The 25,632-nt window shown below is 52.9% G+C and overlaps 1 protein-coding gene across 1 annotated transcript; it reads right to left on the bottom strand.

The window, feature by feature from the left end:
* Positions 1-2,257: 2,257 nt before the first annotated feature.
* FGF8 (fibroblast growth factor 8) lies at positions 2,258-24,895 on the bottom strand. Its single transcript, XM_078599431.1, has 5 exons — positions 24,756-24,895; positions 23,361-23,397; positions 19,032-19,197; positions 9,189-9,295; positions 2,258-3,270 (listed from the first exon to the last, which is right to left on the bottom strand). The coding sequence occupies exons 1-5, from the start codon at positions 24,791-24,793 to the stop codon at positions 2,911-2,913; spliced, it is 708 nt and encodes a 235-aa protein (XP_078455557.1). The 5' UTR covers positions 24,794-24,895; the 3' UTR covers positions 2,258-2,910.
* Between the last annotated feature and the right edge of the window lie 737 nt (positions 24,896-25,632).

The raw sequence follows: 25,632 nt of genomic DNA, 5'->3' as shown, positions 1-25,632 counted from the left end.
GGCTTTGCCTGTTTTCTGTGCGTCCAACTCTATCCAGGGAAGCACTTGGTTCACCGACGATGATGATCGTTTTAATAATTACCAAGAGTTAAACTAATCAAACTCGGTCTGTAGGACCAAAATGCGAACATTGTCTATCGGAATTGTTTAAATTAAAATATAATCAAGGTCTCGACTATAATTGTACCAAACTTTGGGTTACTTGCCCTTCTATATATATATTAAAAAAAAACTAGAATTTGCATCACTCACCAATTCACTCGCTCAAAATCACGATCGCTCATAGCCCTATATTGTACATGCCACGCTGGTGAACGGTGGTGCAGCGGTTCGCGCAATTGTGCGACGCAACGCGACTGACATCCACTGAGTTCGATACCCGGCCAAGGGCGAAGCGACCAGCGATATCCGAACGGCTCATGAGCCTCCCTCTCCTTTGACGAACCCGCACCCGTCCTGCCTAGTCGACGTGCTGCAATGTAAAGTCAAATAATCCACATGATCGACACGGAAGCGGTAAGGCCTTCATTCAACAGTGGATGGACACGTTACATGAATGATGACGATGATGAATGAGAGTCACTGCGTTGTCATGCCTTGATTTGCTTTAATAGGGCAGCGACTGGCGAAGCAGATCTGCCTTGGCACGTGAGAACGGGAAGAGATACGCGGGGGTCATGCCCGTGGCTAGCAGCGCGCGACGCATTCACCGAAGGCGATAACAGTGGTTCAGATCATCGCGGCAATGTTTGCTAAACACGTTCGTTTTAGGCAGCGAGGCAAAACGGCTTGGACACGTTTAAAGGAATCCCTTAATCGGTTAAGCCAACATCTGTTTAATGCGGCGCTTCACTCAAAGTCTCGCAAGCCTTTAAACACTGCGTTGCTTGTTCCTCTCTAAAGGGTGCTTACAAAATACAACTCGTCAACAACAAATGAATTCGGGCCAGGTAGCTTTACAGTGTTTTCATCTTTAATGCAAGTTTGTCGGTTGAACAATAAATAAATACATTATATAAAAAAAAATACGATATGTTAATTTTTTGTCATATCAACGGAACGGAATTCAACTTAAAAAGGCATCTAAGTTTTTTCTCTTCTCGAAGTAGCGAGCGCCTTCCTGCCTGCCTGCGTGCGTGGGTCTCGCGTGCGCGTGCGTGGGTCGCGCGTGCGCGTGCGTGGGTCTCGCGTGCGCGTGCGTGGGATGCGCGTGCACGTGCGTGGGATGCGCGTGCGCGTGCGTGGGACGCGCAGCTCGTGCGGGTGTAAGCGAGCAGTCTACACGGGGCCGCTAGCGCGTGTGTGTGCTGGCGGGATCAAAGCAGCCACAGCCAATACTGCAACTGGTCTGCGGGGTGAACGGTGAGGTTCGTATGGAGCATCATCTTAAGTGTACATTGTGTAGGATACAACCGTTTCTCTTTCTTTACTGGCAGGAAAACTTTACAAAAAAATCTACAATACCTCGGAAACACATTTATCTTATTTTTTTGCAAAAAAATAAAAATAAAGCAGTCTTCTGAAGTTTAAATGAAAGTTCTCAAAGATGTAACGGAGCCATCATTGGGTCTGTCTCTCTGTGTGGTCTCTTTGCTTGCAGACGTGTGTACGTGTTTGTGTGTGTCTGTGTGTGATGGAGTTCATCACGAACGTGTCTCTGTATAATCCATGTTTTGTTCGTCTTGTTTAGTTCTATGTATGCAGTCTTCGGTCAACAAATCTTCGTCTTTCTCCCCTTAATCTTTCTCTTCTTAACGGCACTTGCAGACAAACTTTACAATCGCGTAGACTCTTCCGATGAGGGCGGACAACGTACAACGTACCAAGCACAGGGCTACACTGCTTCTTCCCCCCACCCACCCCTTCTGCGCGATAGTACCGTCCAGCGATGCGCTAAAGTGTCAGTCGACTAATCGGAACGGTGAGTAAAAAAAAAAGAAAACTTACAAAATAATAATAACAACAATAACCCCCCAAAAAACATAACACAAGGGTCGGCTTGCCCATGTCGAGTTTACTGTGATCGCTCGCTCGTTTGGTTCAATAAATACGCGAAGATTGGCAAACACGTGCAGGGAAGCAACGTCCCTGCTGGAAGGCGCAGTGGTGGCGACACGGAGAACTCGTCCACTCTTCTTGACAGCGCAGTCTTATCGAGAGGTTTGGGTTTTTACAAAAATAAACATTTCGTCGTAAAAAAATTACTTCTATTTTTTTTTCATCGTTTTTTTTCTTCTTCTTCTTATTTCTCTTCCGTTTGTAGATCGGTATTGTTCATTCTCATCATGGCCCGCCACCGCCGTTGTTGCTGTTGTTGTTGTTGTTGTCAATGATAATTACAATGGAGATGTCTTAGTTGTCTCATTTTCTCGGCTCCTGCTTCTGCATTATGCGGGTGTTGGGTTTATCTGATCGAGATGAGGCCACGCGATATCCTCTGAGACACCGTTCTCTCTCACCTCTCCCACCCCCCCATCTCTCTCTGCGTCTCTCTACACAGCTCGCACGCTCTCACACTGTTTACACACTCACTCTGCTCAAAGTCTCTCTCACACGCACGCTTTATACATTCTCTCGCTATGTACATTACTCCAGTTCTCTCTGCTGTCTGCTGCTTCCATCGCGCTCGTTGTCTCTCTCTCTCTCTCTCCCCCTGTCTTCTCCCCAGCGGTCATATTTCCCTACATCTCAAAACCTTTCTCCCTCCCTCTCTCTGTCCCCTCTCCACTCTCTCCTGCTGCACCCAACCTCTGAGATCTCCCCTCCTCCTGCTCCCCCTCCACTCTCTATCTCTCTGCACTCTCCCTCTCTCCCCCTCTCCACTCTCTCCTCCCCTCCCTCCTGCCGCGTCCGTCCTTCTTCCGCGCCGCGTGCCGCGTGCCACGCGCGCGTGCTCCCTTCCTCGCGCGTCTACCGCGGGCGGGAAGCCAACGAAGACGACGACTCGGACTTAGACGACGCAGACGACGATGACGACGATCCTGCAGCGGCTGCGGCTGCGGCGGCGGCCCCCCCGTGCATGCGCTTGCTGCGGCGCGCGGCCCCCGTGGCGACCTGGATGAACTTGCGCTCGCGTTCCTCCGACGTGCGCTGGAAGCGTTTCATGAAGTGGACCTCGCGCTGGTGCTGGCTTGTCTGCGAGCCCTTGCGCGGCCGGCCCTTGCGCGTGAAGCCCATGTACCAGCCGCCGTACATGACCGACTCGAGCGCGGTGTAGTTGTTCTCCAACACGATCTCCTTGAAGACGCAGTCGGTGTCTTTGCCCTCCTTCTGCACGCGCGGCGAGAGAGGGGGGGGCGGCGGTTAGTGAGTTGAGGAGGGACGGGAGGGGGCTGTTTGGGGAGGATCTGTGTCGTTGTGATGAGCAGCAGCAGACGAGGTCAATCCACTGCTGGCTGGCTGGATGAAGGCCCCTACCCACGCCGTGTTGTGTCAATCATAGTGGGCGTGGGGGGGGGGTGTTTCAATTCAACCATATTTCACCAGGCTGGTTTGCACGGTTATTGAAGGTGCGTAAAGGGAGACCGGGACCCGTTCGGACATCACTCGCCAACCGATGCTAGCCGTGATTGCGCGTCAACCACTGCGCCACCGCTCCCCACACACCCCACTCCCTGCAGTTGTGTGCTGTGCCGCTTTGCAATAAGTCACCAATGGTGAGAGAAGTCCGCCACGACCGATGTAAAAACAACAACAACAACAACAACAACAAAAACCCAACACGTCGATTCGTGAATCCAAGCACCTCTACGATCATCGCACACACCGGGGGTGAGCGCTACAGCAGACTACAGCGATATAATAAAATCGGCTGGCGTAACTCATTCTGTTCGCCGTTCAAACGTCGCGTTAACGTTCGTTCGTGGCATTGACCGTGTCGCGGCCTTCCAGTTCCCGCACCGTTTGTATGCCCCCCCCCCCTCCTACCCCCATTACACAAGGTCAAGCTAGCGAGAGGGATCAGCAGTCGTACACCGTACAGAAGGAGAGGATTTGAACGCAGATATGGGGAAGGGGCAACCTTTGAAGTCACCTTAACACTCATCGAATGACACCCACTACCACCCTCCACGCTCGCCCAGTACAGCGGTCTGCCAGTAACAACGCGGTCGATGCGGGGGGGGGGAAGGTAGGTGGAGGGGAAGGGGGGTGGTGTGGGTCGCATTATTGACACGTTGGCCGAGTGACGGGCATGCAGACACCGACTGTTGGCGAACGTGCAAGCACGGCTTGATGGATGCGTGTTTGCGGGCGGGAATGCAACTCGCGGAAGCCAGGAATGTCACCGAGGGAAATGTGGAATTTGTCCGCTGCGGTTCTGATGAATTGCCGATGCAAGGCCTGTTGTTCATGTAGCGGAGATCACCACGGGGCCACAAAACGATTCTCATATTCAGGGAGGTGGTGGGGGGAGGTGAGAGGGAGGGGGGAGAATCGCCCGTGTTATACGCGAATCGATGTGGCGAATTTGAGGACAGACACGACAATGATTTAACTCCGTTGATAGACAAATCGTCGCGATGTCAATGAACCCTCGAGCCTCGGGTGTAAATAAATAAAGGACTTGCTGACACATGACGCTGAACTGATACCAATTCGCGGTGAGATTGTGTCTGAGAGAAAACGGTGGTGGTGGTGGTGATTTGAATATGTTTACTCTGCAGACATGAGCAGGATATATTGTAAGCCGCTGCGGTATACACGCGCACGGCTATAGAGTCGTATCGAAGCGGACGCGTGTTCTTGAAGTGAAGGAAACGTGACGCACTTTCTATTGAATCTGTCATGTCGAGATACAGGCATCGAAGCGTCACGTCAGTCATGGGGGTTGTTTGGCCATACTTCACCACGCTGGTCAGTGCGAGTTAGTGTTGGGTTGGGGGCGGGCGGGGGTGCAGAGGGGGGGGCGGGGACACTGGCGTTATATACCACTCGCCACTGATGCTAGCCGTGGCTGAGAATCCAACTCAGGTGGTGAGGTTCACGGCTCATTCAGCTAAGCACGGCGCCACCCGCTCCACCACTGGCGTGTAAAGTACGTACGTGTAAGGCACCGCGTCTATCGTGTAGGTTGATGAAGTGAACGAAACGAAACTATTTTATTTTACCAAGTAAAGCTCATCGGGATCGAACCCACGACCTCCTGTATACCAGGCGAGGTGGTTCACATCTCATAGCCACCGCGGCGAACCATGAACAGCTGGAGAAGTCGCGGGATGGGTACTAGTACAGCGCGTGCACACACACCACGTGCACACACACACACACCACGTGCACACACACACACCACGTGCACACACACACACCACGTGCACACACACACCACGTGCACACACACCACGTGCACACACACACCACGTGCACACACACACACACCACGTGCACACACACACACCACGTGCACACACACACACCACGTGCACACACACACCACGTGCACACACACCACGTGCACACACACACACACACCACGTGCACACACACACCACGTGCACACACACACACACACCACGTGCACACACACACACCACGTGCACACACACACACCACGTGTTCCCGCACCACCACCACCACCACCACGTGCGCCCATTCAACGGACATTTAAGGCAGCAGCATTTATCAAACAGTCCAAGTTCATCAACAAACACTCCCGCGGTCAAAGGTCAGCCCAAGCCACGACTGCACATTCGGCACAGCTTACAATGCAACGTCTACCGTCAGAAGCCGATGGAAGACCGTCCTGCGGATCTTTTCTGTGTAGAAAACACATTCCTTAATGCGACTGCAATCAGAGTGACTTATCTAGGTCACGTTTTTTTTATTCCACCAAGGTCAAAGGCTATCGAGTGAACGCAGCGCATCATGAACACCCGAGGTGCGTGCTCTCTTCTGATCAGAATGGGCTCTTACTCGCTCGACGCTGTATGGCCACAATTGTTCAAACGAGTACTGCGCTACAAACTCGTCGATTTGAGTTTTTTTTTTTCCCGGCCAGGGCTAACATCAGCGGTGCGTGATATCCAACCGCGTCCCCGCTTCCCTCTCCTTCCCACCCCGTCACCAACCCGCACTGAGCGGCGTGGTGAGGTACCGTCAAAATCACCCCCATGGGCAACACGGGGCTTGGGGAGGCATTCATCCAGCAGTGGATTGACAAATTGCCGTAAAGTCGTAAATGTTTGATTCGCTCGTGTCGGTCGCCGTCAGCGATGGGGAGAGCGGGACGACTCCGCACTTTGCAGGCTGCGAGCCAGCGCCGTCACCGAAATAGGCGTTCGTCAACTGCCCTTGCTCCATACGCATGGACGATGCGTCAACCCGCGATTGCGAATGCACACGCGGGTATCTCGTCGGTGCAGGGAGGCGGTAAGGAAACATCGCAACTTTAGACAAGGGGCCTCAAGCGCTATCCATTGGTATCAAGACGAACCGGGTGCCCGAACGAATCGCGCAGCAACGGAAGTCACCCGTCACGCATCGGCGCGCCTAATGCTGGAAGAACGGTCCCCGATCTCCTTATCGCCCCGTGCGCTGTAGTCTGCGTGCAGTGCAGCTCGCGTTCACTGGATGTGGACAGGCGAGCTCCTAGATAAGTCACTGAATGCTGCGACGAAAGCGTGGCACGATGTTACGGGCCCATGCATCGTCTCTCTCTCTCTCTTCCTGTGATCTGTCTCCAGCGGTGATTTGTACGTGTCTCACTCTGCTGCTGCTGCTGCTTGTGAGACACCGTACGTGCTTGTGCTCGCGAGCCCCTCTCGAGAATACTGCCTAGGGCCTCTCTCGAGCACGAATGCAAAAGGAAAATGCTCGCCGTCTCAACGGACCTTCAAGGGGTTTCTCCATCGATAGAGATCGCTCACTGAATGCCCCGTGTGCAAGTCATCGATTCCGTTGATTTCCGCACCCCCGATTGGCACGTTTGGCTAGGTACGGCGCGAAATAAGTTCTACGCACATACGTACAAGTCAACGCCGCGTTATGCGAGCTTTGTCGGTCACCTAAAGCCACGGACATTCCATTCACGGGGCACCACTCAGCACTGCGCTCCTCATACGTATGGCCTTAACGAATCGCTAATATTAATATCCGATGCAGTTAATCATTATTAGTAGTATACCATATAATCCAAGTGTTATGATGGGACGTTTGGCTTGGATTAAGTGGAATTATGAGCGTAATAATTTATTTTTATTAAGTATATAAGTGTCTTGCATTGTCCCTGCGTCACAGCTGCAAACGACTTTAGTATCCCCACTGATTAAATGACGAGGTCAAACGAGCGTTTGGAGGTGGGAAATCCACATTCCTCGGACGTAGGCGGATGCATCAATAATTCTGATTCCCTGCGTGCGTATTATGTAATAACGGTGCAGTCAAGTATGAGCAATACTTAAAGTTACTAGCAACGACATAATACGACGAGCGACAAGATAGGGCTAGCAACAGTATCGCCATAGGGTTAACGGCAGGAAAGAATACGAATAAAAACGCATGAAGGGCATGGGGGATTGTTTGACCATCCTTTACCACGCCGGTGACGGAGAGAGGGGGTGTGTGTGGCGGGGAGTGTGGCCTAGAACCATTTCTAATATCCTATCGCCGTCAATGTGAATCCGTGAACCGGGAATGAAACTCACTTGGGTAGCCGGGTTCATAGTGCGCAGCGGCGTTGCTAACCACCGCGCCACCGCTCCACCCAAATAATGCCCCGTGAGTAGCAACGAGCCGCGCGCGCGCATCGTTAACGGCAGAGGTGTGGACTCGAGTCATGTGACTTGGACTCGAGAGTCAGACTCGAGTCATGAATTTGATGACTTGCGACTCGACTTGGACTTGCATAACAATGACTTTGTCCCACCTCTGGTAAACGGTGCCCGCGTGTGGAACGCGCTTTTATCAGACGCAATCAATAATAACAGGCGTTCGAGCAAACACAGAACGCGTACAAAAAGAACCGTTTCCACGCCCAAATTTAACATGTCCTCTTTGCACTTGTTTTTTTTTTGCGTAAATCCCTAACCACAATCCACACGCCGGGACTGAAACCAACTCTCCAGCCAAACGGGTGCCAAAGAGAATGAGTGGGTCAAGCGTGCACACACACGCGCACGCACGCACACCCACCCAGACCACCCTGCCCGACACACACGCACTTAACCAACGCGCCCCTACCACAGGCCACCTCCATCACCTCCTCTATCAATAAGCAATCTAGCTTATAACCGCAGGTCACGTGGTCTGTTTCGAAACACGAGCGAGACACGTGCGTGTGCGTGTGTGTGTACGCGCGTGGTCCTGCTGGACACCCACACGCACCCTCGTGTGCCGTGCCGGCCTTCCTAGGCGCTCGCTAACAGCACTTGCCCCAACAGTCCTGTTAAGGCTACACACGGGGGGATCTTTGTCGCCATGTGCATTCGTAGGTGCCCGCCAATACCACTTTCCCCAACATTCTGTTCAGGCTACGCGGGGGATCTTTGCCTTTTTTATGTGCCTGTGCTCGCGCACAATATCCGGCCGCAGGTAATATCAGCGGTAAGTAGTATCACCTGAACTTGTCCCGGGCCCTCACCTTAGGCCGACTCAGCTCTAAATGAGTTCCTTTGTATGATGTGTAATCATCAGCGCGAGCTAGACAAAGGCGACCTTAAACAGGTGATCTGTGACAGCACATTCTATCCTCGCTTATTCGGGGGATCTTTGTGTGTGCGCGTGAATGAGAAGAGGTGCGTAAAAAGCAAATTATTGGCAGAGCACGTGGGCTGTGTTCGCGCGTGTATGTAGCACGTTTGCGTGTGTGTGTGTGTCCTTGTGCATGTATGTGTCATCTCCGTCAGTCGACCCGTGGCAGACGGGCGTTCGACACTTCACGTGGCCTCAACGTGCACATAGCCTGGCACAAGCGACGTGGTGACGTCACCGCCACTTAGTGGCCAATGGCGGTTGTTGATGTCTGTGTGTGGGAGGAGGCGTGCGGTGCATTGCGTTCGTGCCTGTACGTCTGTCTTTGTCGCTGTATGTCAACCCACAACATTTTGGTCTGTCCCGTGACCTCCTGTCAGCGAGCTGTCGTCAATTGACGTGCCCTCCAAGTGCACCTAGCCTGGCACCATTGTCAGGCTACACTTGCAGCCCACGTGCGCGGGCTGCATGTTCCGTGTGAGGCGCGTGGTTGCAGCTCTCACCTTGCCCACCAGCTTCCCCTTGTTGTTCATGCAGATGTAGTAGCCGGATTCTGCTCCTTTTATCCGTACGCGGCTGCCGAACGTGTCCGTTTCCACGGTCAGTTTGGCTGCAAAGAGAATGAAGGAGGAGGCGATGAGAACGAGTTGGGGGGGGGGTGTACACAGCCAAGGTTGCGGTGATAGCAGCAGCAGCAGCAGCTGTTAAAGCAGCAGCAGCAGCAGCTGTTAAAGTAGCACCAGCAGCAACCGAGGTGGCGTGGTCGAGGAGGAGGATATTACGATCGCGTTTGTTTGTGGTATAGACCGCGCATTTGCTAAATGTGTTGTTCGACCTGAGCATGCGCGCGTGCGTGTGCGTTATATAATGAATTTAATCATTGACAGCCCTTTGTACATCCGCTTTTTCGGCCGAATGCATTGCCCAGCGGAGTGGTGTTTGCTCTGTTTACTTCGTGTTGTAAACGCAGCAATATTGCGCAGGCTGGATACGATAAGTGTGCTGTTGTGTACGATTGGTAGCTGCTGCGGTATTCTATGAATTGCGTACACAGACAAAGGTCCCCCATATAGCCTCAGCATACTTTTTGGGCAAGTGCTGTTAGCGAGCGCTTATGAAGGCCGGCACGGCACACCAGAAGGGTGGTTGGTCACACAAATATCTCCCTTATAGCCTTTAACAGACTGTTGGGGCAAGCGCTGTTCGGGAGTAGCACCTATGAAGGCCGGCACGGCACACGAGGGGATGGGTGGTCAACACCACGCCCGGCCGCCTTTGTCTCCCCAGTGGTGATGTTTACACACTGCACCAGGTACACATTTGAGGTTGAGTCGACCTAGGGGAGGCCCAGAACCGATTCAGATAATCGTCACCGGTGTTGGCCGTGAGCGGGAATCGAACTCGGGCCGCTGGGTTCGCAGCGCAGCGTAGCGCTAAACGCTCCACCGCGCTCCCCACCACACACACACACACCCACACGCGCGCACCCACAATCACACATTCCCAAACACAGAGGCACAAACGCACATCCATTCAACCACGCATGCACATAAACGCACACAAACAAACAGGCGTAAACACACACGCACACACAAAGCCAGACCCACAACATTCAAACATCCATGCACCTGCCGTAAGCCATCCTTAACTCCTGCGCTCTCTGCTCCTCCGCTAGAGCAGCGCTCATTCCACCCCACGTGCGACCCGCTCTGACCCGGGCGCCAAATGCCCCCCTTCCTTTCCTCGCTGCCGCCACACGCGCAGCCACATTTCAGATTAAGCGCTCTTTGCCCTGCGGTTTGGAACCCTCCCTGCGTCGTGATTAGCTCCGCGCGCGCACTTAAGGAGAATCATTGTTCGCCGAGGCCGTTCGCGCAAAACCACAAACCTTGCATGCGCTCGCGCGCGCGCGTGTGTGTGTGTATGTGGACGTGTGCGCATGTTACAGGAAGCCTCTGTTGCCAAAGCGCGATGGTAAAAAAAAAGTTATTAAGACACTCCTCTGTCGTTGTGCCACCGTAAACCCACCACCACCAACTCGCCGACCCAATTGCTCCCAACTAAATAATAAATTATGATTTGGGCTTGTATTGTCCACACCGCGATAAGTTAGCGGGTGCGTGCGAGATTGGAGGAGCAGGGGGGCGGGGGGTCTGCTCCGGTTTCGTATAATACACAGAAGCAGTCTGTGGGTGAGCTTATCGGCGATCTTGTAAATGTCGACAGGTGAGATAGCAACTGTGGTGGTAGCGATTGGTGACAGCCCCCCGCATTTTCAATTCCACGCGTGCGGTGTGGCCTGGCAGATGACTTCTACTGCAGTGGAAATAAATGTAATTTTTTTTGATAACGAGAAGAGCCGCATGCTTACAATCGGCTGCTGGTCTGTCGCACAGACCGTGCGCATAACATATGCAAGAACGATGCTGTTGTCACCTTTGCCACGCAAAGCACTCTGTGGCTTTCTTTCGTGCGTTTTGCCGTTCTAAACGCCTCCGGCGTATATTTTGAGTCTGTATTTCTTCAATAAGAACGGTCATGAATTGCTGTTACCCCCCCCCCCCCCCCTTCAAGCTGATTTTTCCTCTTCGCACAATGTGTCAAACATGATATTTGTGAATTCTCAGCGCTGAATTTCGTATAATAAACAAAATCAAGTTCTAAATCGAGAGTTTGTATTTTTGTGCAGTCATCAACTCGCTGCACGTGAGAATCCAGGTCACTCACAAGTGGCTAAAACCCGGGATCGAACCCAGGTATCAGCGCATCTGACCTCTGAGCCACCCAGCCACCTTAGCTTTACGAATGGTGCTGGACAATAATCGCCGCAAAGCATGAAGTGAGCATGCACCAACTTTGTCTGCTTTCGTACGACAAGCAACAGTTTGTGTCGATGATGTCAGTATTGAACGTTAAGGTCCTTCAACCAATTCAAGGCGGCTGTAGACGCTGTACGGAATGCAGGAATATCGCCAGTGTGTGCATGGATGGCGCACTGAACTCAGAGGTCATGGCTATAAAATGTGATCTCATAACAATACTGGACCACTTAGTGCAATGTATTTGTTGGATTCTATAAGACAACGACCCTGCAATGAAAGCGATTATAATGACACACGTTATAACATATGTATCATGCACCAAAGTGGATGGAGACTTCTGGGTATAATAAATTAATAAATAAGCAGGATTACATCTGTGTCTCATCATAAAAAAAAATAAAGTAACATTTGCGTCCACCAGCCTATACATGGATCCTCTGTGTGAACGTGTAATTTCTTCATCGGGTGAAGGGCAAAATCATTTGTCGATCCTTTGGCCGCATTTTCCTACCTAATGCTAATGTTGGTAAGAGTTGGTCTTTTGCCAAAGTTGCACCGAACCCACTCTTAGCAGGTGAAATTAGTGAGATGGGGCTTAGGAACTAAATAAATTGGCCAGATTTGGTGTGTGTGTGTGTGTACGTTGAACTTCAGTCACACCGTACGCAAACAACCGTGCTAATCGGCGGTGCGGATTTTCCGACTAGCGCAAGCGCTCACGTGTCTAACGAGTGGGAGGAATTACAGTATACCGAGATATCAATATGTCTGGCAGCACCATTGATGTTGTCGCTCAAGTCTGTACCATTAAGCAGCCCATCAAACAATTAGTGAGCAGGCCTGGCTTGTGCCGATGAGATTGCACTACAGTTGAATCGAGTACGTGCCCTGCTTACAAAAACAGTGTGCTGAAAAAAACATTGCTTCATAAGACGCACAGGGTGACAGACGTACACATTCTTTATTTACTTTTATACGGAGAGCCAGACGACTGCCACGTTGACGATTTCCCTTTACTTTCAGATCTATCCAAGAACTAACTTAATCATAAAATGATCGCAGGGATAGACCAATCCAACCTCATTGACTACTTTGTTATCAATACGATTTCGTGTGCGCGTGGTGGGTGGAATGGGGGAGGGGGGGGGCGCTCAGTGGACCTGACCACCCGAGTTCAATTCCCGACCAAGGCTCGCATCAGTGGCGAGTGGCACCTCAACCGTCACGCATTTCCCTCCCCCCCCCCACAACCCTTACGTTCATGTACCCAATAATCTATCTTCACAAATTATTGCTCGAATTCACAAATTATTGCATTGCAATTCTTCACATCTATTAACCCCCACCCACCCACACCAACCTCGAACGCAACCTCGACCGAACCGATCGCACGTGCAATGTGATGACGAAGCGACGAGGTCCAAATCGCTCGTAAACTTTTGATACGTTCGCGAATAGCGGCGTCTCTGACGACGCTTTTTAAGCGGAGCAAATTGCTAATTGTTTCCGCGACGATGTATCCGTGACCCGCACAGCGCGTCTCAACGCCGAGTGATGCTCACGCACACCGCGTTGGGCAAGCGAACACAACACACGGCATGCAACGAGAGTGCGTGAGCGTGGGTGTATGTGTGTGTGTGTGTACGCTTGCCTGCGCGCGCCCGTGCGTGTGTGTGCGTACGCTTGGGTGTAGGGATTTTGTCGGGCGCTGCGCTACGAACCTCGGCCACCAGAGTTCGATTCACGCTCACGGCCAACACCGGTGACAATTATCTGAACCCGCCCTGGGCCTCCCCTAGGTTCACTCAGCCTCAAATGAGTACCTGGTGCGGTGTGTAAACATCGCCACTCGGGAGACAAAGGCGACCGGGCGTGGTGCTGACCATCCACCCCCATCGTGTGCCGTGCCGGCCTTCACGGGTGCTGTGTTATGGCTACAAGGGCGATATTTGTCTTTGTGCTTGTTAGCGTGTGCTTCTTTGCGTGCATGTGCACGTGTATGCATGCATGTGCATACGTGTGGGTGTTCGTTGTGTGTGTGCACATATGTGTGTAGCGCCAACCGGTCGGCACGGTTGGCTACGTGCCGTGCGAAAGAGGTTCGACATTTCTGCATAAAACAACGCCAACTTCACTGTGCACTGAACTGCCCATACGACGCAAGTTGCTAAAACGCACGTGTTGGCGGTGCTGGTTTGTGCTCTGTGCCCACGGCAAGTCGCCCCATGTTCACGTCCTGTATACGGGCTCTGGGTGGTTTTTCTATTGCACCATAAGCGCTGCTCGTGCGTGTTTATTGCGGGCCGTATACACCGCCGCACATCCCTCAAGCAAGTTACACGCGCTCTCACATTAGAGCCCGGCGTTAAACGATTCGCCCGGCGAACCGTGTTGCGCAATGCGCGAAGAGGCACCCACGCTACCTAATAGTATTACTATTATTGTTGAGACAACTCCACGCTCTGTACACAATACGATTCACAATTATATATCGCAGGAGCAGTGCTTGTCTTTATCTTATATACAGAAGAGAGAGGGGCATGCGAGCCTGTAGGCAGAGGAAGGGGAGTCGGGTCTTGATTGAGCCTGGACTCGAACAGGGACAGGGAAGCGACAGCACCGACGTCTGTGGGAAAGCAGTGCCAGACAATGGGGGCAGCATCGCAGAATGAGCGATCTACCGCCGAGCGAAGGTTGACTGGGGGCTTCGATGGCAAGCCTTGGTTGGCTGGAGCGGAGAGTGTACGGAGGGGAGTAAAGTGAGGTGAGAGGGGAGAGGTAGGAGAGTGCGTGGAGGGGGGTGAAGTGAGAGGGGAGAGTTGGAGAGCGTGTGGAGGGGAGTAGAGTGAGGTGAGAGGGGAGATGTAGGAGAGTGTATGGAGGGGGGTAGAGATGAGAGGGTTGAGATAGGAGAGTGCGTGGAGGGGAGTGGAGTGAGAGGGGAGCGGTAGGAGAGTGCGTGGAGGGGTGTGGAGTGAGAGGTAGGAGAGCGTGTGGAGGGGGTAGAGATGAGAGAGGAACAGAGGTAGCCAGAGGGCGAAACCCATGGACGGATCGTGAGAACGTTGCATGCGATCTTGAAATTGACCTGGGATTGTATCGGCAGCCCGTGTGAGTGATTGGGAGGTGGTAGATTTGGTTCGTTCGCGTGCGTCTCACTCTGAAGCCGGACTGTGTCAAGCAAAAGTGCTGGGTGGCGAGCTCAGAGCGGCGCAAGAAAATCTCCACTGCCCTTTATTATGCAACAAGGTGCGATTAACGAGTCGCGGGTCAAAGTACCCAGGGGAGTGATCGCTGTGCAAAGCGAGAAGAAGAATAAGGAAGGAGAACCCCCCCCCCTCCCCATCACTTGCTTGCTCTGTGACATTGCTAATTGCACGTCAACGTCGGTAGCTTCGGGGTGAAGCTCATTGACGGGCAAGGTTGTTGTTGTTGTTGTTGCAGTAGCCTTAGACCAGGGGTCGGCAACCTACGGCTCCGGAGCCGCATGCGGCTCTTTACGGGCTGCTTCTTGACAATATGTACGTATGTACAGTATGTACTCAGATGCATTGCGGCTCTTGAAATACTGAATTTTGTACCGAATTGGAAAGAAATGGCTCTTCTTGTTATTTTGGTTGCCGACCCCTGCCTTAGACAAACGCGGGAGAGGTGGACTCCTCAAGAAGAAGAAGAAGAAGCAGAGGAGGAGGAGGGGGGGGGAGTCAGTCAGACTGCCGAGACGCGTTCGGCAATGACGCAGCGAGCGCTCAGTGTCGATTGACGAAGCGAGCGGCTTCTGTCGTGGCCATACAAAGGGAAAGATCACCCGTGTAGCCTGCTGGGGGCAAGTGCTGTTCGCGAGCACCTCTTATACGAAGTCCAAAACGGCACAGGGCGTGGCCGTCCAGGACCACGTCCGGCCACCTTTGTCTTCCCGAGTGCCGATGTTGACACACCCGCACCGCACGTGCATCATTTAAGGGATGAAATTGTTCGAGGAGAGGGACCCCAAGACCGGTTCAGATATCACTCGCCGCTGATGTTAGCCGTGGCCTGGAATGGAACTCGAACCACTGCGATCGCTATGGAATATCGGTGGCTGCAGTTGGGCTTAATAGGTGCTTGCAAACATCACTTGCCTCGTGAGTCTGTTGAAATAGAGTATAGGGAATTCAATACACGTCCATACCTTCATACGTACAGACAAAGATCACCCCTATTGCCTATTATAGGCTGGCTATTGGAGCATTCAGTTAGTATCGAGATAATTCATGATATAAAAAAAGGGCTCAACCCTTACTGGCATAAATACAGGAGGTGTCAAGACGTTCAAACACCAAAATAAACACTTACAGACAAGGCATCATGTCTGCATGATGTCTTCAAATGAGTGTCTATTTGGTCTTTAAACATCAACAGCCTATAGGCTGGTGGTTACACACATGGCACACGTGAAAGTGAACGAGCTCACGAGGAGGTGGGTGGCCAGCACCGGACAATGTACTAATTTGAGGCTGAGTCAACCTAGGGGTTGCCCAGGACCGGTTCAGACAATCGTCACCGGTTTTGGTGGCCGTGAGCGTCGCAGCGCGCTAAGTGCTGCACCACCGCTCCCCGTCCCCACACACGCAAATAGATTGACACACACACACATACACACACACTCACACATACACATACATACACACACACATACACACACTCACTCACACACACACTCACACACACTCACACACACACTCAACTCACATACTCACACACACACTCACACACACTCACCTCACATACACACACTCACACATACACATACACACACATACACACACACATACACACACTCACTCACACACACACTCACACACATACTCAACTCACACACACACACACTCACACACACTCACCTCACATACACACACTCACACACTCCCACACACTCACAAACTCACACACACTCAACTCACACATACTCACTCACACACGCACTCACACTCACTCACTCACACACACTCACTCACACACTCACTCACACACACTCGCTCACTCACACACACACTCACACACACTCACGCACACACACACTCACTCACACACACACTCACTCACACACACACTCACACACACTCACACACTCACTCACTCAACTCACACACTCGATTAGCTGACACCGCACGCCCTGTCTGAGCCGGTGCGCGGCTCCACGAACCGCCACGCTGAGTGATGAATTCACACACCCACGTATCTTCGCAGCCCTCCCAACACAAGAGGCGCAGCCGGGCCAGACAGGCAAAGGGGGGGGGGATAGCAACGCTTCAGCCCGCGCAAGCATCGTGGGCACAACAACAACATTTAACTCGCCAAGCGAAGCGAGCCATGGGCCGATGGGCTTCTGCCTGCACCGGGCGCGCGGATGCGAGGTCGCGTGAATCAGCTGAGCGCCCAAATGCCGCCCACCCCCTCCGCGTTTAATTATAACCGGGCACAGGCAGTGCGATCCGCAATGTTATCTTGAGTTACACCGCGGGGTGTGAGGAGCAGCTTCCTGCGCCACTGCCATTGACCAACACGCGCGCACTTCGTCCGTGCCAAGTTGAACGAACCACGTGCGAGTCCACGTTCTCGTGACTCTTGAATAGAGGGGGCGGGGGGGGGGGGGTTGAGCGGGGGAGCCGTGGTGCAGCGGTTAGCGCGCTGCGCTACGAACCCGGCGACGCGAGTTCGATTCCCGCTCACTGCCAACACGAAGTGACGATTATCTGAACCGGTCCTGCGCCTCCCCTAGGTCGACTCAGCCTCAAATGAGTGTCTGGTGCTGTCTGCAAATGAGTGTCTGGTGCTCCACCCCCCCCACCCCCCACCTCGTGTGCCGTGCCGGCCTTCATAGCCGCTCGCTAACAGCACTTGCCCCAATAGTCTGTAAAACTCTATACGGGGGATCTTTGTCTTTGTGGTGACCCAGACGTTAGCTTCACTGCACTCTGAATCTGTCCTTATTTTAGGCTTGTACGTGTGTGTGGTTCGGTGAGTGTTTTGTGTTGGGGGTATATCTATATGCGCGTGTGTGTGTGTACACAAATCACCTTCCTTTCCCCAAGATGCCAATGTCCCAATGCTTCGCACAGCGTGCTCAGGGGGCAGTTGCATTTTTTTGTAGATGTTACGTAAGTCCAGATAGCATTGTATTGGGTACCTTTGTGTTTGACCATGTGTCTTTATACATTACGATAGTTGGTGTGTAGCCAGCCGTGCTAATCGGAGGTTGCGGGAAAAATCTGTCTGCGTTTGAATTGAACGTGCGTATTCTCGGTTGGGTATTCGTGTGTGCGTGTTTCATGCACGTGGGTGCTTGCAAAGAAGAACTTTGCCCCAATAGTCTCGATTCAATGTAAGGGAGCTAATGCACACGCACAGTTTGTTAACCGTATAGTGTGCACACACACACTCACTGCAGCGACAAGTAATTTTAGCGAGCACCTATCGAGAACCTTCCGATATGCCTTCATCCAGCAGTGGATCGATCACTGCCGAAGTTCGTCAAGACACCAGGTAGTAGCAACACGTTTCTTAATAAAAAAAAAACGTGTACGTAATTCCTACAGGGATATATTGCTGCCGTATTGGACGAGCTGTTGGGAAAGGTTTTTTTGTTTAAAGTTGAAGTTGTTTCGTGTACACAGTGCACCTGCTCTCATCGTTTGAGGATGAGCGGACCTAGAGCGCGGAGGGTTATAGGCATGGGGCAAGTTCAGATCACTTAGCAAACGAAATTAAAATCGATTAGCCTGATAGATGGCGGGGAGAGACCCGCGGTGATACCAACGTCCGTGGCACGTGTAACATACATGCCACGCAACATACATGGCACACACATATACACCTATGTGTATACGTATGTACGTGTGTGTGTCAGTTTGGGGTGTAAATTAATGTATAAATATGTATGAGTATGCAAAGTTGATAGGTGCATATTATGTCGATCAAGTATGCGCGCGCGTGTGTGTGTATGTGCATTTGCGATGGATGATTCATTCCAAGCGAGCAGTTGTGAATATAAAAATTAAACTTAGATTATTGATATAGCGTGGCCACACATCCTGAAAAGCAAATACATGTTCAACTCAATCCTCAAAAGGTCCCCCCTGGTGTGTAGTGTTGTCTATGTATTGCAAGCACACACACACACACACGTGCTGTTAGCGAGCACCTATTATGGCCAACACCACGTCCGACCGCCTTTGTATCCCTCCTACTGGCAACGCACCACGTACTCGTGTTATATTCGTTTTAAGGTTTGAGTTGATTTGGGGGACCGTGGGCTGGAAATGTGAACCCATGGGACTGCTTCGTGACAGTTATTTATTGAGGGCCGTCTCGTAACACGCGGTGGCATTGCGTCTCATGAACTACAGAGGTTTTATTTCTTGTTCGTTTACCGAATTCGCCAAAAAAAAAATTAACGTTCCTTCTTTCTATTTTGATCGCCTGCGCTAACCCAACCGCTGCGCCACCGCTCCTCTCTCACTCACTCACTCGCTCCACACTCACCGAACTTATTGCCGTCGTCGGCGCGCGCGTTGATGCGCTTGTTTACGATCTGCACGTGTTTCCCGCTCGTGCGGCTGTAGAGCTGGTAGGAGCGGATGTGCTTGCGGCTCACGGCGTCCGGTCGCTGGAGCTGCGCCTCCACATGCTGCGTAAAATCCGGCGCCGCCTGGTCAGTGAGTGGGGGAGGCAAGGTCTCCATTACTTACACTCGCGCATGCGCACGCACACGCGCACGCGCACCCACGCGCGCACCCACACGCGCACCCACGCGCGCACCCACGCGCGCACCCACGCGCGCACCCACACGCGCACCCACACGCGCACCCACACGCACCGCCACGCGCCCACGCACCCACACACGCACCCACGCGCACACCCACACGCACCCATGCGCGCCCACACGCACCCACACACACCCACGGACCCACGCACGCACCCAGACGCCCCACGCGCACCCACACGCGCACCCACACGCGCCCACGCACCCACACACACCCACGGACCCACGCACGCACCCAGACGCCCCACGCGCACCCACACGCGCACCCACACGCGCCCACGCACCCACACGCACCCACATACACCCACACATACCCACACACCCACACACACCCACGCGCACCCACGCACACCCACACACACCCACGCATCCACGCGCACCCACACGCGCCCACGCTCCCACACGCACCCACGCGCACCCACACGCACCCACACGCACCCACGCACACCCCAGGCACGCACCCACACGCGCACCCACACGCACCCACGCGCACCCACGCGCACCCTCACGCGCCCCACGGACCCCCACGCACCTACACAAATATTCGCCCCCCCCCCCTCACTCCCCCGCTATAGCCTCAACAGGGCTTCTGGGGCAAGTGCCTATAAAGGCCGGGGTGGGTGGCCAGCACCACGCCCGGCCGCCTTTGTCTCCCAAGTGACGATGTTTAAACATCGCACCAGGACCAGTTCAGATACTCGTCGCTGATGTTGGCTTTGAGCGGGAATCGAACCTGGGTCGGGTCGCCAGGTATGTAGCACAGCGCGCTAACCACTTTACGACACACAAACAACAAAGACAAAGAGACACAGATCCCCGGTATAGCCTTAACAGACTGTAGGGGCAAGTGCTGTTATCGAGCACCTATGAAGGCCGGGACGGTACACGAGAGGGTGGGTGGCCAGCACCACGCCCGACAGCCTTTGTCTCCCAAGTGACGATGTTTAAACACCGCACCAGGTACTCGTTTGAGGCTGAGTCGACCTAGGGGAGGCCCAAGACCGGTTCAGATAATCGTCACCGGTGTTGGCCGTGGGCGGGAACCGAACCCGTGTCGCCAGGTTCATAGCGCTACACTACCGCTCCCCACAAACAACACGCACGCACGCACATGTACTCACAGTTGACGTACAAGCAAATGCTCACACACACGGACACACACGCGTGCGCGCGTGCGTACGCACGTACGTGAACGTGCTTTCGCACACGCACGAACATTGCATTCAGACACACACACACATGCCCGCGCGGACATACAGTTACATACACCAACGTACGCATAGCTACATTCGGCATACACGTGCAGGCATTGCATCGATGTGTTTTACATACGCGATGACATCTCCGGCGCTACCCCCCCCCCCTTCTCTCTCTCTCTAAGATAGTCGTGTTACAAAACAAAAGTTGGTCTTTGTAGACCTTTGGGGTTGTTCAACCTCTCCGTTTGCGTGGCGGGGTTTCTCCGGAAACTCCTGCAAATGACACCCTCGTTAATTTTCTCTCCCTCTCAAAAAAAAAATTGAATTGGGCATATGTCCCAAGGAAGGAGTCAGTGAAACTTTCCTGGGAAAATAAATAAATGTTCGCATATTGTTTTGACCTAAGAGCACCCAAGGTCTCCCTTGCCGACAAAAAAAAATGAGCCATCTGCTCTTAATGGGCTCTCACCTGGTTTAAAATAATGTTATCAATCTCAATGCGTGTCACTGCTTGCAGAGAGGGCGTGTTTATTTGTGACGACTGCATTGTTGTTGCTGCTGCTGCTGTTGTTGTTGTTTATAAAGTGTTGTTTTCATTGAGGCTATAGATAGCCCCTTTGGAGGGCTCTCACGCGAGATGTGTTTCCATACTCTCACATCAAGGGGCTTTGATCCGTGCCAGCCAAGATATGTCTTGTGTTCGCGCTAACAGCATGACCGAAGCCGATACAAAACATCCATAACAGCGCTCGCAGGTACAAATAACTGTGTGGCAGTGCACGCAAGCGTACAGCCCTGCTGTCAATCCGTTGCCGGATGACCATACTTCACCGCGCTGGTGAGTGCGGGTGTGTGGTGTTAATACATACAGCCAATTGCATAACTTTTTTTTATCAGTTAAAATGTTGACATTTCTTATGTTGGGTCGTTTGCCGTTAAGATGATTTAACTCGTATTTTGTAGCACTAGGACCCGAGCCATTAGCACGGTTGGCTACGTACGGTACAAATAAAGTTCAACACATAGATGATTCCTGTACGTGTTCCCAGGTCTCCCTTAAAACATAAAATTAGATTTCTGCTCTCAACTGGCTCTCTAACATGCTCTAAGAATTGAAACGGTATAAACGAACCCACTGGATAAGGTCACCTGCTGCAGGCCACCGTCGCGAAACGTTTAAACCTTTCGCAACTCTCGGCGTTGGAGGAGAGATGGAGAGAGAGAGAGATAGGAAACGAAACGACAAAATGAAACTTCCCTCGCGTAGCAACACAGGAGAGGCCGCATCATGATAGTGATGAATATCGACTCACGCAGCACGCTGCCTTCTGCTGCCATCTATCTTCTAGCTTCCAAGATGAGGAGGGATACTCTCTCTCTCTCTCTACGAGTGTCCGCGCCGTGTGGGCTACCCCCGGGTCGTTAAGTTCGTCGCGGGGCTATAAGCGGCTCCGAAGCAGTGCATGCATGTGCGCACGTGTGCTGTGGGGAGCGATAGTGCAGCGGTGAGCGCGCTGCGCTATGAACCCGGCGACACGAGTTCGATTCCCGCTCACGGCCAACACCAGTGACGATTATCTGAACCGGTCCCGGGCCTCCCCTAGGTCGACCCAGCCTCAAATGAGTACCTGGTGCGGTGTGTAAACATTGCCACTAGGGAGACAAAGGCGGTCGGGCGTGGTGCTGGTCACCCACACCCTAGTGTACCATTCCGGCCTTCATAGGTGCTCGCTAACAGCATTTGCCCCAACAGTCTGTTAAAGGCTATACGGGGGTTCTTTTTTTGTTGTGGTTACTAGGTCGACTCAGCCTCAAATGAGTACCTGGTGCGGTGTGTAAACATCGCCACTCGGGAGATAAAGGCGGCCGGGCGTGGTGTTGACCACTCACCGCCCTCGTGTGCCTGTGCCGCCCTTCATAGGTGCTGCTCGCTAACAGCACTTGCCCCAACAGTCTGTCACGGGCTATACGGGAGATTCTTGTCGTTGTTTAGTCTTTCATGGTGACGATGAACTCGTGGTGCGCTATTGTGTTCCCGTTAGTTACAGTTATAGCTACACATTTATAGATATAAATATCTTATCCAGAAGTTGTTGCGTGACAGCTGTATCGCACAGAGGTCACGGCGTGACCAATCGTCGCATCATCAATATCGATCCTGTTCAAGTTAAGAGTGGCTGTGCCACGGGGCTGGTTGCGGAAGCTGCTACGATCACGTGGAAGGCATCACGAATCGATAACTTTCCGGAAACTTTTCTTTTCTTCTCCCATATCCGTAAAAAAAAAAACTTTCAATCACCGAGCACCAACTTTTTTTTGTGAGAACGCTCGATACGTTCGACCAACTTTTTTTTTTAGTTTCTACCCCCGAGTAATGCGCGGTTGCGTTGCCCTCTAACCCCCCCCCCCGATGGACTTGTTCACACCTCGAGAAGCTTGTGGGCAGCACGTGGCGATGCACCATCTCTGCCAAAACATTTCGCCTCTTTTTGTCGGATTCGTAACCACCCAGTGCCGCCGATGGGATACATCGCCATCGGACTTCGACCGTTTCCACCCAAAATATAAATAAATACAACTTTCGTAGGAGAAGTCTAAATCGGCAGCAGCAGCAACAACGACACACCCGTGGATATGTGTCCTACGTGCATATGTGCGTGCGCGTGTACACTTGGCCCAACAGTCCGGCAAGGCTAAACGGGGGATCGTTGTATTTGTGTGTGTGTGTGTGTACAATTCACACGATCGGGGTACGCTCAGAACAAAAAGAAATCTATTGGGTGCTGAAACATTGAACGCTTCAACTGTTGCTCGCGTCGTCTATTAAAAGGAGAATCAGCGGTCACGTACCTGCACTTGAAAGCAGAGCACCAGGAAGTGTAGGCATCTGCGAGAAAACAACAACAACAACAAGAAGAAATCCATCAACACAGCTTTAGCCGCGGCACAAATCCCGCGCTCGCTCGCTCGCTGCGGAAGATCTCTGACTGAACACGTGCCCCCTGCTCCTCCTGCTGCTGCTGCTGCTGCTGCTGTTGTGCCAGGTGACACGCGCCTCTAGCGATGGGGACTCCTCGAGCGACGGGAGGCTATCGGCGAGCCTCGACCACACAATCTCATAGACACACACACACACACATATATACACACACACATATACACACACACACACATATACACACACACACATATACACACACACACACGTGCGTACAAAGACAGAGACCCACCCCAACGTGCGGCCTAAAGTTACTTATTGGGGCAAGTGCTGTTAAGCGAGCACCTATGAAGGGGCGAGACGACGAACGGGAGGATGCGTGGCCAGCACCACGCCCGCCCGTCTTTGTCTCCCCGGTGCCGATGTTTTACGCACCGCGCCAGCTACTCACTTGAGGCTGAGTCGACCTAGGGGCGGCCCAGAACCGGTTCAGATAATCGAGTTCAATTCCCGCTTCACATCCACACATGCGTGCGCGCATTCATACATTCACGTGTATACACACTATTTATATTCAGGATACGTATGTACTAATCGGAGGTGAAACAGAACAACAAACTAAACACCAAAAGCAGTTTCATATACCTACACACAAAGACAACGATTACCCCGTCTAGCCTTAACAGACTGCCGATATACACAGACGCAGTCACTCATACAATACACATGCTTTCTTACACGCGCACAAGTCTACGTGCATAGACAAATATACAAACTCGTGCATGCAAAAACAGGCGCACACACGCACACACACACGCACACACACACACGCGCGCGCACGCATACAGAGGTCAGATCGCGCGCACAGAAGCCCGAGTACCTGTCCTGCCCCCCCCCCCCCGCGCACTGCACATTTTACAATTCTTATCTCTGCACTCCCAGCGATACAAACAGCGTCAATCGGACCGAGCTCGCGCGTGCAAACGTTTCGGTCGCTGCATCGTTAGTAGCGTCAACATCATCATCATCACCATCGCTGTAAAATAACTATTATTAGTCCACCGCTAATATTAACCCCCCATCGCAAGCCCTTGCATAACCTCTACACAGCCTGTAGTTCAACGCGTGCCGTCCGCTTTAAAGCTCTCCCGTAGCGATGCGCAAATCACGCACACGGCACGTCGCCGTGATGAAATATCCATCTCTCTCAATGAGCCTAGGCACGCGGGCAAAGCGCGCAAAGAACGAGCAAAATTGTGCGCCGGATGAACGCAGAGGCGAGGAGCGCCCGACGCACCGCCACTTACAGAGACGCGAGTGGCTGCCGGTACTGGGAGAGTCGCATCTTGAACGACGCGCGGCGCTCTCTGGCCGCGGCGCAGGACGCAGTCGATGTAGACAGCGGGGTAGTTAATCCTCGCCGGCGCAAGCTCTTGCTGCAATGCGACCGGCCGGGCAAGCGGAGGATGATGTGATGATGAGGATGGGGGGTAGGGTAAGGGGGTGGTGGGGGGGGCTAGTTGGTTCTGGTGAGGGGGGGGGGAGCGGGGGGTGGGAGTAGGAGAGGGGGGGGGGGCGTAGGACGTGGGGGGCTTGGTTAGTTGCTTGGTGGGGGCGATGAGAAGGGGGCGAGGAGGAGGAGAGGGGGGGAGATGGAGGCACGGGGGTTAGGAACAGGAGGGGTGAGGATGGCAGTGGCGAGGTGATGCTCCGGGCTTCGCTGGGAGCCGCAGCGACGCAGACGGCCACGAGTCCGGGGATCCGCGACTCGATTTGCCGGAGATGAGACGAGCGAGCCGGTTTCCTCTGCCCTTGCGGATCAATTCGCCGCGAATATTTCCCCTAGCGACGCCACCGCTGCGTGTCTTACATGCGCAGTAAGTCCCGAGGACGCCGCACTAAATGTCTAAGACTCCTCTGTCTTCTCTCTGCACGTCACTGTCTCTCTGTCTGTCTGTCTCTCTCTCTCTGCGACTCTGTCTCTTCTCCGTTGTCTGTCTCTCTTCAAAGGCGGCAGTCAGTCCCCGAGTCGGCGCGCCGTGCTGCGTTGTGTCCGCGATGCACCACAGCAAGCGCGGGTCTTGTGGCTGCACGCGGTGACCGACGCAGACCCTTATCACCCCACACCTGTCCCTCGCCCGCGCCCTCCCTGGACCTATGCCTCTCATTTAAATGATGACTTTT

This window comes from Lampetra planeri, chromosome 12, assembly GCF_965212315.1.
Source record: "Lampetra planeri chromosome 12, kcLamPlan1.2.h2, whole genome shotgun sequence".
NCBI lineage: Eukaryota > Metazoa > Chordata > Hyperoartia > Petromyzontiformes > Petromyzontidae > Lampetra > Lampetra planeri.
Note: the sequence above shows the minus strand (reverse complement) of the source record. Positions and strands in the feature narration are given on the sequence as shown.